At 42.6% G+C, this 17500-nt stretch overlaps 2 protein-coding genes across 4 annotated transcripts in view; one reads left to right on the forward strand and one right to left on the reverse strand.

Moving 5' to 3' along the window:
* Positions 1–7609, forward strand: part of LOC109998361 (FERM domain-containing protein 7) — an 8303-nt gene extending 694 nt beyond the window's left edge. Inside the window, exons 2-12 of the mRNA XM_020653163.3 lie at positions 2987–3091; positions 3180–3222; positions 3806–3884; positions 4063–4160; positions 4263–4377; positions 4517–4664; positions 5100–5195; positions 5310–5473; positions 5552–5620; positions 6057–6132; positions 6404–7609. Of these exons, the coding sequence (XP_020508819.2) occupies positions 2987–3091; positions 3180–3222; positions 3806–3884; positions 4063–4160; positions 4263–4377; positions 4517–4664; positions 5100–5195; positions 5310–5473; positions 5552–5620; positions 6057–6132; positions 6404–7609 (2199 nt within the window). The remainder of the gene's footprint in view (positions 1–2986; positions 3092–3179; positions 3223–3805; positions 3885–4062; positions 4161–4262; positions 4378–4516; positions 4665–5099; positions 5196–5309; positions 5474–5551; positions 5621–6056; positions 6133–6403) is intronic.
* A 1831-nt stretch (positions 7610–9440) lies between these two features.
* LOC109998360 (serine/threonine protein kinase 26) overlaps positions 9441–17500 on the reverse strand; it is a 25943-nt gene continuing 17883 nt past the window's right edge. Inside the window, exons 6-12 of one of the 3 annotated variants that reach the window (XM_065950321.1) lie at positions 17085–17242; positions 14516–14701; positions 13130–13272; positions 12888–12984; positions 12144–12206; positions 11463–11603; positions 9441–11256 (exon numbers count right to left, since the gene is read on the reverse strand). In XM_065950321.1, coding sequence (XP_065806393.1) covers positions 11463–11603; positions 12144–12206; positions 12888–12984; positions 13130–13272; positions 14516–14701; positions 17085–17242 — 788 coding nt within the window. In that variant the 3' untranslated portion in view covers positions 9441–11256. The remainder of the gene's footprint in view (positions 11257–11462; positions 11604–12143; positions 12207–12887; positions 12985–13129; positions 13273–14515; positions 14702–17084; positions 17243–17500) is intronic. The other 2 variants (XM_065950320.1, XM_065950319.1) reach the window with 2 other exon arrangements.

Below are 17500 nucleotides of genomic sequence, written 5' to 3' on the forward strand. Positions count from 1 at the left end.
ACCATCTTCAAGCATCAGTTAGTGAATTTATACAAATATTATCCTCTGTACTGAGATGTGTGGGCCACTCGAGTTCCTTTAATGCCTCTGTATTTGCTGGAAAAGTAAGTAAATTGAAAATTCAAATCATATAAACCCCTAAATGTATGATAGTTTATGATGCATGATTATGAATTTAAACTACACAGCGATTACTGAAGTACCTGAACCTAGCATTACCAATCACCGATAAAGCATAGGCCTATAATCTTCTGTATTCTTTTGTTTTAGACGTTCTTCTTTTTTGTACTTTAACTAAAATCTAATTTAAATAAAGGACTTATGATTCAAACTTCATGCCAGGCTTATACTTTACTTTACTGAAGAGAGGCATCTAACTCCTCAGCAGACAGCGTTTATTTGATCACTAAATGATGGGGTAGTTTAGTTCCACGACCACATTTAACTGAGTTTTTGTTTTAGTGTGCAATCTTGATTTTGTCCTTTCATTAATTCCCTTTTTTTTGTCAATGGTCATTCATCTGCACACAGCTGGATGTGAAAAGTAAACAGTCTGCTCTCTATGAACTGCCACGCTTCATCCAGCTCTTAAAGCAGAGACATGGTGGAAACGTAACCTATAAAGAGATTTTCACTGACTCTGTGTGTGTGTGTGTGTGTGTGTGTGTGTGTGTGTGTGTGTGTCCCGTTTTCCACGCCCATGCTCTCTCTGTCAGTTCCCCGTCCGCCCCCGGGACATCAGTAGCATCTTTACAAGAGGAGGAGGAGGAAGTGATGAGGGGGGAAAGGGACGGATGGATGAGGGCAAAAAATAAACTCTCCCCTGTGCTGTGATAAATATAGTGTATGTGTTAAACAGAGGGGGTAAGACGTGTGTGTACGACAGATTCAAGAGCGGAGCAGATTCATAGAAGCAGGATTTGAGTTGCTAGTGCGTTTGTGTGATTGTTCGATCTTGTGGCCTTCTGGGAAAAAAAACCTGAGTTAATGATGAGTAAAGACGAGGAGGCAGAGAAAAGACGGATGGTGTCTTCACACAAACTGAAGAAATGACAGAAATGTCCTGAAATATTCAAGATGAGCTGCGTGTGTGAACGCCAACAGCCAGTAAAGTCACTTCTTAAGCGGTTCATTTTTAACTTCAACTGCATGTGTTTCATTTTCATGGCCAAACGCAATGCCTCTCCATTACCCAGAATGCAACTGCAAGCCTTTCTGTGGTACTTTCCCCCGCATTCATGCTGTGCCAGAAGAACATGTTTCAGAGTCGTCACGCCTGCAAAAAGTTAGAACAAGAATTAGGTGACCAACTTGACCACCCCAACGTCGTATTTGTCATCCCGTGGGGGGGAGCACCAATTGCATAATTAAGTGTTATCTCGAGGTGCTTTACGATGAATGCATGGATAAGGACGGCGGTGGTTGTTGGGGACGACAGGGTCCGATGGTGGTGGCTGGGCATCAGGGACGTTGGGTGGAAGTAGTGCCAGATCTCCTCGCTGACGGTTCGGGGGGGGAGGGGGGGGGGGAGGGGGGGTGGGGGGGGGGGGGGGGGCTCCGTCTCCTCGAGTAGCTGGTTGCAAGCTGTTAATGTTAAGATACGTTGGATTAAGTCAAGTATTGCACATCAATGTTTCGCTCAAATAAAACTTGTAACAGTGACGCTCTGACATTTTCTTTCCTGATGATACAACATTCTGACTTTCTGAACTCAAGTGAACACACTGATCCCAACTTGGGAACTGGGACCATGCGAGGAGCGCCTGAACGCAGCATTATGCCAGATCCAGCCCCGACTCAAATGACATCACCCAGTTCATATAAAAGTATTTTTTGATTGGTAGTTGTAAACATTTTCCCCAGATGAATTCTCAAATGTGCCACAAAGGTCTCTCCATTTTTACTCCACTTGGATCTCGCTCATACTCGTAACCAACTGTGTTGTTACTCAGGGGGGGGCGGCCATTTGTTTCTTCTAATCATCAGTTAGGCTCGTCTTCTCCTTATAATCGCCTACAGCTGCTCTGTCCCTCCTCTTCCTCCCTCTCTCTCTCTCTCTCTTTCTGTCTTTCTGATGACAACTTAATGAGGGACATGAAGAAACTCCCAGCAGGGGGCTAAACACCAGCTAGACGACGGCAAACACAAAAAAAAAAAACACCTTGTGCCACTGAATTAAAGGAACAATGCACCAACACCATCTCGATAATTAGAGAGAAGAATTATTATGTATTATCTGTAAAATGAACTCATAGTAGTGACATTAGTTTTTATGACTGGTATAAAAAAAAGGGACTCAGATGACATAGAATAAACAGGAAGACATTAGTAGGGAGGTGAACTGATTGGACGCGACCAAACGGCAACGCTCGGTATTGGTAAATGGCGCCAATGTTTAAGTGTAAAAAACAATGCAGTTCCTTGAGTGCCCACTTGAAGCTGGTTTCAAAAGCCAAGGAATCTTTGTATTAAAACCCCCCTGTCTCTTTAAGGTCCCCATGTGCCCACTTTCCTCTGATTGGTCAGCTCTGTTTGTAGTCGCAGGGACATTTCAGTGAGCTTCCTGGTTGGGCGTGTCCTACGACTTTGCTCCATGCTTTGCTCTGATACGTTGGCAGAAACGGACGTCAGGTTCTCACCAAGTCTCGCCAAGTTCTCGTAAAGTCTCGTTCAGAGCAGGAAACCACGTCCGGGGATTACGCCAACAACTGTGTATCTTGTGTTTAAAAAAAGAAACGTTTGCCAAGGTTTTTTTTTGTATGGACTTCCAACATCGTAACAATATGTGTTTAAATGATCCCCATAATTAAGCTCCTTTAAAGATGTCGGGTCAATTGTTTAGGTGGGATTATACAAACTCTAATTATGCAGAGTTCAAAACTGAGAGCAGCTTTCCCCTGAGAGTCCATGGACTTAGTTTTAAGAGAGTCTCAATTAAAAAATCCAATCAACTCTCCGACTCTTCCACTTTAATTCTCTCTTCCAGCAAAAGGTTTTAGGCGGAGACTTCTTCAACAAAGTGTGTGGTCATCTGAAGCTGCTGGAGAAAGAGTACTTTGGGCTGGAGTTCAGACACCACAGCGGTAGCTACGTAAGAAAAATCAACCACACACATGAACACAACCTGATGAATACCTGTGGTGTCTTAGCCAAACTGACGTGCTTTTTGTTTGTTGCAGGTGTGGTTGGAGCTTTTGAAGCCGCTCGCTAAACAGATTAAATGTAAGTCACAGCAATGTTCTGCAAAGGAAGAATGCGTGACAATTTACAAGTATATCCTGTGTAAATGTGTCTCTGAGTCCTGACTGTCTACAATGAGGGAGAAGCTCGAGTCCCGCTGGCTGTGTTGTTGTCAGAGCCGTGTTTACATGGACGGGACGGCCGGCTCCTCCCCTTGTGTATAAAAGCTGTTTTAGTCAAGAACTAGAGAGAAGAAGAAGAACATACTCACTGATTATTTGGATGTTAGTAAGAGTTTTTAGATCACGCTCATTCTGTGTCAGTTTACATGCAACGTGAAGCTACGAGCTAACTAAAGAGCGCTAACATTAGCATGCTAACAACAATTCAGGCCACATGTGATTGCAGCTAGAGTCAGCGACAATTTTGTCCACTTCTTGTGCTTAATGGTGTTTAATTATGTTGTGTGTCTCTGGAGGAGAGCAGAGGTGTGGTTTCATGTTTCTCAAGGGCGACATCTACTGGATCAAAAAGTTGCACATTCTTCCTTTAACACCATTTACGCTTCATTTTCCTTTGCTTCTGTATCCGTAATATTTCCTTACTTTTTTTTCTCTCCGTCAAGACACCAACGATCTGTTCTTCAGGTTTATCGTAAAGTTTTTCCCTCCAGACCCTGGACAACTCAAGAGAGGCCTCACCAGGTAACAGTGAAGTCTTTATTCTGTATTTATGTTAGATCACTCTGTATCTACTGTGCTCAAACCTAACTACAGGGCTTTGTTATCCACTGAGGTTAGATTTGTATTTTCCTCTAATAAAATACAAATAATTCCTCTAATCTTATTGTGTGTGTGTGTTTGTGTGTGATTGGTTGTGTAGGTATCTGTTTGCCTTACAGATCAAGCAGGACTTGTCGAATGGCAGTCTGACCTGTCATGACAACAGCGCCGCCCTGCTGGTCTCGCACATATTGCAGTGTTAGTACAGCTCATACATAACATACAACAGGTAGAGCCCCAAAAATCAAATATCGATTAGGCCCTGATGTTTTTATGCATTTGTGTTTGTGTGGTTTGCAGCAGAATTAGGGGACTATGACGATGAGCTGGACTGCCAGCACTTAGAGATGAAGCAGTACGTCCCCAACCAGGAATATATCGACCATAAGATCATCAAGTTTCACAAGAAAAACAGGTACATGCAAAAATGATCTTGAGTCTTAAGTGTGTAGCAAAGACTGCAAACTTGATGCTAACCAATCCAAAGCTGCCAAAATGACTAGTTAGTCTCATGGCTTGTAATTTTTCATTCAGTAATTATTCTCTTTCTTTAGAGGTGCATCTCCAGCAGATTCCGACATCCACCTGCTGGAGGTAGCAAGGAAGTTGGACATGTACGGCATCAGGCCTCACCCAGCCCACGATGGAGAGGGAATGAGGATAAATCTGGCTGTCACACACTCTGGAGTACTCGTCTTCCAGGTAGGTGGAAGACATGGGGGAATTCAAAATTATTCACTTTCCGTTCACTCCCATTCAAATCTTCACTTCATTGTTAATTCCACCTTTGAGAACTTTGACTGGCATACCATAGATCCCTTGCCTTTGCCTGAGCTAATAGAAAAGAAGAGTATGGGGTTGACCTCACTTGGAACGGCCCATTTTGAGCAAGCAATGGTTCAACTTGTTGGTCCCAAGTGAAATATATCTACAAATATAGGATGGATTGGAATAAACTTTGGTACAGAATTTTAAGATATCCAGAGGATGACTCCTAAAGATTTTTATTTTAACTTTTTATCAAGAGAATTGAACATGTTGATGTTAAATGTTATGTGTCAACCATCAGAATGTGTAATCTGTTAATGCTGATATCTGGAGGAGCATATGACTGGATATTTTCTCTGTACTTTCTAGGGAAACACAAAAATCAACACGTTCAGCTGGGCCAACGTCCGCAAGCTCAGCTTCAAGCGAAAACACTTCCTTATCAAACTTCATGAAAAAGTTGGGGTAAGGACCTGGAGCAGATGACTCCTTACTTTTTTCGTTTTTGAACTCCTCTGATGGGTTGATTGAGGTTGTTCGACTTCCACAAACTACATATGTTGTTTTGTGTCCATTAAGCCATCGGGTAAGGACATACTGGAGTTCTCCATGGCCAGTCGAGATGTGTGCAAGTATTTCTGGAAGATGTGTGTAGAGTACCATGCCTTCTTCAGACTGGCAGAGGAGCCCAAGACGATGCAAAAAACTCTGCTGTCCAGTAAGGGATCCAGCTTTAGATACAGGTAAAGCACTCACGCATTAAAGTGTAGTTACAAGTCCAGTTTTCATAAGTTAAAATAAAATGTATTTTTGTGCGGCAGTGGTCGGACCCAAAAACAGCTGCTGGAGTGTATGGGGTCTAGAGAGAGGAAGACTGCACACTTGGAGAGGTGAGAACAAATACTGTATTAGCAGCCAGTCTCAGAAGGAATCAAACAAGCTAGAACAATGATGGAGGCTGAGGCTTTTTTTTGGCATTGATTCCCTTTGGAACTATCGTCAAGGGACGCCAAACTTATAGACATAGATATAGATATAGACATAATACTAAAGATCTAATTTGATCTAAGACCAAACCAATGTTTTGTTACTAGTTTACATGATCCAAACTTTTGTTTTGTAAGTTACTCGTGTTTCTTTTGTTGTGCATATAACTGTATATTAAGACATTTAGCTCGGATAGTTTCTGCTGTCTTGCCAATATCATTGATCTAAGGCAAACCTTAAAACAAAAATTGTAAAAAATAGATGATCATATATTACAGAAACATTTTGAAAAAAAAGATCTTCTCTGCCCTAACACCATTACCCGTTTATCTCATCCAGGAACTTCTGTCAGTCAGACTACGATCCCAGACACTGCCGCTCCTCTCCTGATCTCCTAACAGACGTCTCAAAACAGGTAAAAAAAAAATGACTTTTGACAAACCATTTAAGCACTCACCATTCATGTAAACAAAAAGTAGAAGCCATGATTACACACTATTTGGATAGGTGATTATTAGTTTTAGTCATTTTCGAAACAGTGTATTGCATACCTTTGGACATTTGATGATGGCATCTTGGGCATCTGATCTTTATTGACCAATCAATGAACATTATTTTTTTCAGATTGGTCAATAAAAAAGGGATAACAAGGCTGGGCCTAATGTTTGTGTCTCTTACCTCTTTAGGTGTACGAGGAATCCCAAGACTTCCCTCTATCTGGTCACGCCATGGGGGTCCGCAGTGAGGATGAGATGGAACCATATCACCAAGGCATTGACGACTTTGAAATGGATGGAGAAGGGGCTAGACGTCGCCAATCACCCTTTGAGTTCCCACATAGGACGCGGCCTTTCATCCGAGTGACTCCCCTCTCTCCGTCTCCTCATCAATTTGCTCCTTCGCCCAAGATGAGATGCGCCTCCACATCTGTGATGGACGAGATGAGGGGCGGACGTGTAGCGGCGCAACGCCAAGCCCAAAGGCTAGCCGGTGTCTATGGCAACCGGTCACGACGTCGGCCAAACCCCCAGCCCCATCCGGATGCCGCTCAACAGTTGGTTCTGCTCTACCCAAACACTCCTGCCTACCATTATCACCCTGTCCTCCCATCGTTCCCTTTTGCTGGTTCATTGCCACTCAACAGACACCCATACTTGTCGGACTACGTGGCCGTCTCCTCGCTGGAGCGTTTCCCGCAGCCGAGGAGGCAGGATTATGGGACAATGGACGGGTTATCAAGACCGACTTTCTATCCGCTAGGCCATGACTCTCCATCCCTCTCGCCAATGAGGAGGAATCTCCGCCCATCTGGTGCAGGGGGCCTGGGATTGGGGAGGGTTTATCATCCGGGAAGCAATGGAGCCAGGTTTATGGGTGTTGGACATACTGAGGCAGGGCATTACAGCGATGACTGCAACTTCCTCCCAGGGCTGCCTCGCCGAGTGGCGAGCCAGCCAGATGTCAAATTTCACCTCTCAAGGAGTGCCAACCCTGCCTTTAACCCCGCCTCTGAGTTCCGTCCCCTTGGCTACTACCCCCACCTGACACGCCCATCCAGACCCACCTACCTCCCATTAAACTCCTCCCCTCTCCCAGAACGTCCTGCCTCGCTTTACAATCTCGGAGGCACCACAGGAAGCTACAGTGACTCAGAACCTGAGGTTTTCTATCCATATTACTGCCCACCACCCCCACTGGGGAAAATGGTACGGTCTGCTGGACTAGCCAGGATGAGGTTTTCCTCTGGGAGCCTCCAACTGGACGAGGAGGACGAGGAGGAAGAGCAGGAGGATGGAGCAGCAAAGGAGAAGGCAAAAAAGGGGGAAGAGAAGAAAGAAAAAGAAGGAGACAAGACCAAAAGTCCTGCAAAGGTTACTGAAGTCACACTGTAGATAAATGAAGAACTTGTGGACAAGCAAAGACTGCAAAGGTTCAAAATATGATCACAGACTGTATATGAAATGAGGACAGTTGTCAAAAATGTGTTTGGTTTGTGTGTTTGAGAAGTGAAATCTTTTGGTGTGTTCTGGCGGATGACATGTTATGCCTTGTTTAATCAAAAACCTCAGCTTCTTGGATACAAGCTTCTTATTTTTTAGGATTTGTATCTTCAAACCACTGAAGGTCAAACGAGCTGTACTAGCCTCAGCTGTAGCAATGACCTGGCTGTTGCCAAACTAAGGAAATATTTTACTCCTTACATTTTTAATATGGTTAAACAACATTTTTTTTCTATGGAATCAAGTGCTAAAATGTCTTCACATTCTTACTCTCGGAAAAGGCGCCTATGGGAAGCCTTAGTCGGCAGAAATGGAAGCCACCGAACGGCCCTCTATGAGTGAGCAGAGAAAAACAACACTTTGGTCTTGATTGAAAGTTTGTCCCAACAAGGGTTTCACTACAATCTTCATTATTTTGATAAATTCAAAAGTTGAGTTTCGGCATAATGTGTACAACAGGGTACAATTCCATCTACTAGAAAATGCATGAAAGTAACTTACAGTAAAAACTTAAGTCTGCTAAATGAGCTGTCTAAAGTGATCCAGACTGCGATATATACCTCTGCATGTGCACCTGTTACGCCTGCAGGATGCAAGCTAGCTCTAGCCATCTTCCCAAATTGAATGTTCCATTGGAGACAAGAAAAAGACACAGCACACAGATTTGGGCTTTTGATTTGTGGTTGTTAAGGAGACATGTTTTCTAAGGAGGTGAGCCATGAAAGTACTTTGTTTACTTTGCAGCAGGTAGCTAATGGTAGCTAGCAGATAAAAGGCTTGATAAACTTTCTTGGTGACATAGTTGAGTATCTCTGTCTCAAAAGGTCCATGACAATTGTGTTTTTTTTGTTTGTTAATAATTCAACTGAATTTGCCAATAAAGGTTTACAAGAAAAAGAAAATTATGTGAAAACGTATACACTGTTTTACAAAGTGAATTGATCTGGTATGTTTTCTATTTATTTTAATCTGTATGTTGTATTATCGTGATTAATTAAGGTCCTATGCTATTTTTTCCCTTACGGCTCAACGTAGATAGTCGTCCTCAGTGTCTCCCTGTAGTCGCAGTGATGTAAAAGAAGGACACTGCTGCATCTTTGAATGTCTCATTTCACTTTAACAAACACTCAGAAAGCTCAGCAGACGAGTCCAAAGTAATATCCACCTTATGACATCACACTTTGACCTTATGACATCACACATTGACCTTTGTTACCGTTCCTTTGAGCTGTTTGTGGTCAGTTTGGGATCCCTAACCACTTCCTGTGCTTAACTTCATGTCCTCACCTTCACGCTACAGGATGGGCCTTACTTTATTTCAAAATAAAAGTAGGGTTGAATTCAAACAGAAAGTAAAGTACTCTGAGCTTTAGACAACACAAAATTTCAAAATAAAAGCTTAACTATTTCAAACATTCTGTTAAATGCGATTAAACGTGATTAACTATTAAAATTAAGCGAATCATCGTGATTAAAAATGTATTTGTTTGACAGCACTATTTTGTATATATTGTGCATCTATTTAGGAATTCAATCCACTATCACTGGAGAATGTCACTAGGCTCTCACATAATTTAACACAAACTGTAAAAATAAGAATCTAAACACACACAAAAAAGACATTAAAATCATTTGCTTTGATCACCATTTTTAAACCACTTCTTGTACAAGTACAAGATCCCCAATTTTTAATTTAAAGAAAGACAAAAGTTGAACCAGGAGCTATTTCTCAATCAAACTTAAATATTTATTCATAAAACTCTAAGTCCCGCTACAAAAAGAGTACATTTCTGTAAAATCTTACATCTTCCACTTTACATATCCCCCCTTAACAAGCGTTGTCGTATCCCTTATGATATATAAAAAGACAAAAATATACAATGACCAATTTTTTATAGTGTCTTTGGTACAAACTATCAGTAATACATTTAGATTACAGCTCCCTTCATGCTATAGAAAAAACCATCTGTGCTACTTTCCAATGTAAGGTGTTAAAAAACAACATTTACAGCAAGTATGTTGTTAAAAGTCGACCTTCAAACCCAAGCTGAGTGTACTCAATGTTTTACCAAACTTGATGCACATTGAACAAACAGCACAGTTGTGTTTCGCTTGTAAAGTCCGGAAAACGAATGTTTTGATTAATTTCCAAAGCTAAAATCTCAATCTAACCATTTGTTTTTTTTAACCACAAGCACCCAAGAGAGAGTACCAAATTATGATCTGAATATGAACTTAATTAACTTCTAGACCAAAGGCAACGTCCAGATACCGCCCTCCATTTTCACAGTTTTTTAAGCCACAAATGATGCTAACAGTTGTGTGATGCTACGTATTAATTAGCAAACAAATGTAGCTACACTGGTATGTTCCCCCCAAGTGGCAGCCATTATTAACACTTCTGTAGTTACTCTTTCCTAACTAGCAATAGTTAAATCAACTTTGGGATGTCTTACATATTTAATTGTTACATTTAGCTAGTTACTTAAATGTTAGCTGGCTAGCTAGCTTACCTGTTAAATAGATTCTAGGTACCTTTGAGGATGTCAAACATATTTAATCGTTAAATTCAGCTACTAACTTCAAAGTTAGCTGGCTAGCTAGCTAGCTTTAAGTAGATCCTAGCTACCTATCTTGGCCAGAGTGGTGCCAAAAGATTCAGTTCAACTGATGTTTATCCTCTTAGAAAACATCCTAAAGTGTGTTTAATCAAAGAGTAGCTTATTCACCTTAAATGTTGAAAAGAAAAAGTCATAAAAATCTGTAAGTAGACATGAGGATTGAAGGATTCAAAGTTTCTTCATGGGTTCTTGCACTAACTTGAAAGTAAATGTTTAATTTAAATGAGTGATTCATTAAAACTGTAAAATGTAGCCTCGTAGTTTAACTCCGAGGGGCGGACCTGACCTTAAGTAAATTCCAGGATCAGGGAGCTGTAACTCAACGCATTACTGAAAACAAACAAACATGTTGAATATTGGCATATCATCCGTCTGAAGTGCTACTGAACAAACATATCGACATCTACAAAGTCAAGGCAAGTCTTGACGCGAAACATACGCCACTGCTGATGGACGAGAACCCTCTTTATGCGCCAACAAAAACACACGATCGATTCAAAAAGTGTCGAGAAGAGGACTCAGTATAAATTATTAAGGCACATGACGGTTATTTAAGGGGGTTTGTTATGTTTAAATAAAATCTAAATGTTTTTCTAATTATTCAAAATAGTTTTTTTTAAGCTCAAGACTTAAAAAAAAGGAGCAGAAACGTTCAAATCAAACATGGGCCAATAAGGGGCTTCCACCAGCAGCAGTGAGCTCATATATATATATATATTATAGTGTATATATTACATTGGTAGTGTGTGTATGTGTGTGTGTGTGTAAGTGTGAGTGATGTGTGTGTACAGTGAGGAGACATCGCACAGCAAATCTCCTCCGTTTCCAAGCGTCCAACAGCGTCACCGTACGGAGACACAGTCTCTCTTTACATAACGTACTTCCTGTTTCCAATCCATCTTTCAGTTGGTCGAGAATCTAAAGACAGAAAAAAAATTAAGGAGGGAGAGAGCAGAAGATTTGGTAAACAAATGATCCAATTGGAGGAAGACAGAGAGTACCAATCAAGGAGAAAGGAACCAATTCAAACAGGAAATAACAGGAAACATACGACATCAAATCTAGAGATCACAGCATCATATTAGGAAACATGAAAAAAGGAGAAAATTTAGAAAAGGACAAACCTACTTCTGGTACCTGGCAATGATGTTTGTGACCATCCTGTCCGTGATGCCCGGACACACTTCTTCAGCCAGTCGGATGTTTCGCTCTAGCTCCTCGATGGCCAGCCGCTGCTCAGAGTGCTCCTTGTGCTGCTGCTTTAACTACATCAGAAAAAAAGAAAAGAAACATGAGACACTTATGTTATCTGAAATGCAATGTGGGCCTGGCGCCACAAGGGGGGGTAAGTTGTAGTTTTTGCCCCCTCTGTTTGAGCTTCTAAAGAAAAAAGAAAAAAAAACACGGGAAAAATACAAAAAGCGCAGACTGATAGACAGACACACATTAACTCGCTTTCTTAGCGTGCATGCTTTAAGTTGTTGTTAAAGTTTTTAAGTTTTTAATAAACAGAGCAGTGAAGCTGACGAGCAGATGCACCCTGAACGAGCTGTTTGGACAGCATCAGTCAAGAGAATACAATCTTAGAACAGGTGATAGGCCTTAAAGAGACAGTAGCTGAAATTAAGCGTTTCAAGCAGAGGCTAAAATGAGGGGTTTTTCTGACGCTGGTATCAGATCAATAAGGAGGTTTTTAGAGCTGCACGCCTCACAGCGCTACTCAACAGGTGTCCCAGACAGACATCAGTAATGGTGAGAGTGAGCTTAATAGATCTCCTTTAAAAATGACTGATGTTTGAACACACCTCAGTGAAGACCGGAGAGATGACTGTGGTCAGACTGGCAGATTTATTCAGCTGATCCTGACCCTGTAGAGATGAAGAGGAGGAGGAAGGAGAGCAACAGTCAATGTTAGTTTAAAAGGGGACATATTCTGAAAAATCCACTTCTACAGTGTTTCTGAACATATATCTGGGTAACCTGAGTGTCTACTGACCCACAACATGTGAAATAAACCCATCCAGTCCTTTGTTTGTGGTCTGCATAAGTCTTACAACACAGAGGAAAATGCTCTGTTTCAAATGTGCGCTCCTTGTGATGTCACAGTGGGATTCTGGTAAAAAAATAAAAATACCCTCCCCTCCCCTGGTATCTCCACCCATGGACTCCACCCCCAGCCTAGAGCAAACATTTTGCGCAGGTCTGCCATTTTTATTCTCGCTACAGAGGAGTGATGTCTACTGGGAAAACTCAGGGGGGGGGGTCATTACATTTAAAGAGACACACACATCAAAATGGAGCGTTCTGAGAGAGCTGGTTTATACAGGGTCACAAACCTCCTCTGGTGCTTGATTCATGTTATATTTTGACCAAAGCACAGATGTTTCATTTAGACCACAGGGGGACTGTTTGAAAAGGTGGAGGAGGGGGATTATATGTCCTCTTTAAGGGGTTTTGATAACATATAGACCTCTCCACCCCGTGATAAGCTGCGGGTGTAATACAGAGAATCTTAATGATGTGTATGGACACAAAGAGGGTATACTGACCGTTCCATTGAGGACCTTTATGCCCTCTGTCTTCTTCTTACGGACCGTGGTGAAGGACCACTCAGGTGACTCGCTGTTCTCTTTGTTACTGGACTCACTTTACACACAAACACACACACAAACACACACACTTATTATTATTCGCACAGCATTGCATCATCTGCATATAAAGATCGAACGAGTTGAGCTTCCTGCCGTAACCAAAGAGAAAAGAAATATGTAAAGGAAGCAGCTCAGTTTACCCGTCCGAGTCGTCGGAGCTGCTGCCACTGTGCCCCTCCTCCTTCCACCTCCTGTACCGGTCGATCAGCTCGCTGAGGTACGACGTCTTCTTGCAGTATTTGACGATGAACTTGTGTTTGAGGAGCTCCTTGGCTGTGGGACGCTGCAGAGGACAATGAGGGGTTATTCACTCGACATGATTTAATGGATGCTTTTAGATTTGATGGAGGTCCAGAGGAGCGGGAGACAAAGGATGTTTTATTTATCTGTCAGAGTTAGAAACTGTAGTAATGTCAGATAGTTTCTTATACAGTTTATAACTGGAGGAAGAGGAAGAAAAAAAAGAGGGGGAAAGATAGGATTTGTTTGTCCACCAGGGGGCAGCAAATGCAGCTACAATCATGCTCCATGAGGGAGGCTGGCTTGAAAAGAATCACATTAAACCTTAAAAAAAAAAAAAACTGAGAATTTTATAAATGAACCATGTCTATAATGTCATGATCATATAAAAGTGCATCAACATCTGGATAACAGTAATTCCTGCAATATTGCATTTCCCTAAAGAAAATTCATCAAACATCTGACTCTCAGAAATGTCTGATTTTGTTGCCTCACTGGTGAGTAAATCAAGTTACCCAGGAAGGAAATACACAAGAATTAGAGTCTGTGATTCAAATTTAGTGATCTTACTATCTGACCAGACATTAAGGAAACATGCTATGTTGAAGTGCTGGCTTCTCTGACTACAATGCAGCAGCCAGTATGTCCTCCTTCTAACTTTAGATTCTGCTCCTGAATGCTCTGGATTTGTTTGGACCAGAGAAGGTAGGCGCTTTTAAGGCGACCCCCGACCGTTTTGGACGCCCCTCGGTTTGCCAGATATGAGAGCAGTTATCAGGTCAACAGGTGTTGCAGCGATGGAAGCGGTCAAGAGAAGTGGTTCAGATAGAAGTGATTGTACCCGACCTAAAAAGCCTCTGCATGTTTTTAATAAGCTCCACGAGCAGAAACGTGCTCAAACTAGGATCAATATTGGAGATGCTTTTGAAAAATGGAGAGAGGTTAGAACACAGAAAGGTTTACAGACCCATGCAGAGCTGGATAAACACTGAAGCTTCAGAGTCCACCACATGGTGACCTGAGTGAGCATCCACTCTAGAGAGGAGGGGGGAGACAGCTCTCTATGATGTTTGAATTTGGACTGCAGTACCCATTTTAAACACTAGGTGTCAGAGTTACATACTGTTCCTTTAAGAGTTAAGTTACGTTTTTTAGCTTGTTCTTTCAAGCAGAGTGAGTCGGTAAATATGTGTGTGTGTGTGTGTGTGTGTGTGTGTGTGTGTGTGTGTGTGTGTGTGTGTGTGTGTGTGTGTGTGTGTGTGTGTGTGTGTGTGTGTGTCTCTTACAAATGACGGCTGCTTGTTGAGGCAGGCCTCGGTGAACTCTTTAAAACTCTTGGAGAACTCTCCAGACAGCGTCGGAGCCGGGGACTTGGGGATGTGGAACAGAACTCGCATCGGGTGCATGTCGGAGTTGGGAGGTTCTCCTTTGGCGAGCTCGATGGCGGTGATGCCCAGAGACCAAATATCAGCCTGCAGAGACGAGACCACAAGACAATAAAAACATTTTGTTCCTGCAGAGAATAACTTGAGTCCTGACTTTAAAACAAACACGGCCGACTAAGGGCAGGAAGAATTTGTGATGAACTTCCTTTTACTAAAAATTCTGTTGAAATAAAAATCATCATATGACATCGTCTGCATGAGAAGATTCTCCAACAGCTGACGGGTCATGAAGGTCGTTCACGGACGATGTGTAAACACACACGTTAGTGAATATGTGTGACTTTGTGCTCAGAACACAGATTAAGAAGCCGAGACGACGTGAAGGCAAACGCACAAACATGCAAGTCAGGCGGGCTGTGACGACACACACCAACCATATGTCAACCACACACACACACACACACACACACACAGAAACCTCTGTAAACACACACTGAGACGTGACACACAGGTTGGATGTCACACTGTTTCAACTCGCCCCCAAACGGACATGTGGCAGGTGAGAGGAGCCAGACGTTATCTATCACACACACACACACACACACACACACACACACACACACACACACACACACACACACACACACACACACACACACACACACACACACACACACACACACACACACACACACACACACACACACACACACACACACACACACACACACACACACACACACACACACACACACACACACACACACACACACAGGGTCACATTACAACAAGATGCTTGGTCACTGTTTGACCGTTAACTCTGCGGCTCCATTACTGTTACACACTGCACATATGGCGGCCTGTATCAGACAACCCACACATACACACATTTCAGAGGAAGTTACACACACGCACGCACGCACGCACGCACGCACGCACGCACGCACGCACGCACGCACGCACACACACGCGCACACACACGCGCACACACACACGCCTCCAAAAACATGGCCTCAGAGAAACGCATTGAATCAAACAAAGACGGACGCGGCGGGGAGAGACGTCGGCTCATTCTGTGATTTCAATAAAAGACATTTGTTGACTCTGTTGTTGCACATCACAAACCGCTGTTTTCAAGCTGCCTTTGTGTCGTCAGCAGCCAGGTGCAGCCAGGTGCAGCCAGGTGTGCACGACTTTTCTGTTTGATGTTTTTTGGCGTCCATACAGAGACGGGTGATTGATGTCGAATTAGAAATAAAGAAAGAAAAAGACAAAGAGGGAATCCCCCATATGAAGAAAGACTTAGACTGACGTCAAGTGTCAGATATATTGACGTTGCTATGGAAACGATTCCATCTTATAGAGGCTGATGTGAGAACACAGCAGGATATTCTCAGGAGAATTCAGCTCCAGCCAATAGGAGGAGGGGGGAGTGACGTTTATACATTTCCCTCCTTAAGATCTCTTCTTTATGTCTTTTTTTGTTCCCTCTCGAGTCGCTCGTTAAACTCCAGACGGCGGGATGAGGTCGGGTGTGTTTCCTATTAGATGCAAATTAAAAAAAGAAAGCCCCAAGAAGGCTGTGGAAATAATGCAAACGACGTCAAAGCCAGACACAACAAGTAAATCCAAGTGGCTGAGGTTGCTACGGCGATAGGCAAACGAATAAAAAGGCTACAGAGGAATCCCAACAGCCATAAAAAAAAAAGTGGATATTTAAAACCAGATGAGCTTCAGAGGAACAAACACTCACACACTGCAGACCAACACATTCAAGGATTTAGATGGAAAGTTCCTTTGTCTGCATTTCATCTCTCTGTGTTTGAGGTAAAAGAGACAGAAAAATTATTTCATTCACTGATTCTAAGAAGCTCGATTCCTGTACTCGTCCCCTCTCATACTCAATCATAAATAATTAGAAAATGTGATGATTTGAAAGTGAAATCCAGAGGAACATGGGGCCGCATTTCAAAGTAAAACAACATATTTACGGGCGCTGCTCGTAAGTCCTGTTTATTTTCCCGATCAGACACGGAGCAAACAGGAAGTGGGTACAAGACACGATCTGTAGGCGTCAAAACTACAGGGACTATCATACGCAACGGTGATGTCAACAGCGCCACAATCGCCGATTTGAGGTTCGATTCCTCCTTTACGACAATCACGGGGTCGTTCCCGACTCAAGGCTGCTCACACCGGTTATCTTCCCAGATGATGTAATCTTAACTGATTCATATCAAACATGTTTTTATATTTAGAGTTTAAAATGAGTTGCCTTTAAGGGCGGCAACTGTGATTGGTTCATCTGTGTTTGTGGGAGGGGCTTAGCAAAACATTACATCAGAAAAGGAACAAAAACACATCAAATCCAAACTTTGTGTTTTCTGTATCTTTATAATTTTTGGGAATTAATTGAAGTTTAAAAGTTTATAAATATATAAATATATATAATAAAAAAGGTGTTTCTTACCTTTGAGTCGTAGGCGGACTGTTGGATGACCTCCGGCGCCATCCAGAACGGCGTCCCCACAAAAGTTTCCCTTTTGATCTGCGTGTCCGTCAGCTGACCGGCGACCCCGAAGTCGGCCAGCTTCACCTGACCGTGCTCCGACAGAAGGACGTTGGCGGCTGCACGGCGGGAAAATCATTCATCAGAACATTTAGGGAGGAAAAAGATTTCCTTTACGTGACAGAGTCTTAAAAAAACACACGAGCTGGAAGGTAAATATAAACAAGGAGAGGAGAGGAGAGGAGAGAGGAGACAAGGAGAGAGGAGACAAGGTGAGGAGAGGAGACGAGTAGAGAAGAGAGGAGGAGAGGAGAAAAGACAAGGAGAGAGGAGACAAGGTGAGGAGATGAGATGAGACAAGGAGAGGAAAGGAGAGA

The sequence above is a fragment of the Labrus bergylta genome, chromosome 22 (genome assembly GCF_963930695.1).
Source record: "Labrus bergylta chromosome 22, fLabBer1.1, whole genome shotgun sequence".
Classification (NCBI taxonomy): domain Eukaryota; kingdom Metazoa; phylum Chordata; class Actinopteri; order Labriformes; family Labridae; genus Labrus; species Labrus bergylta.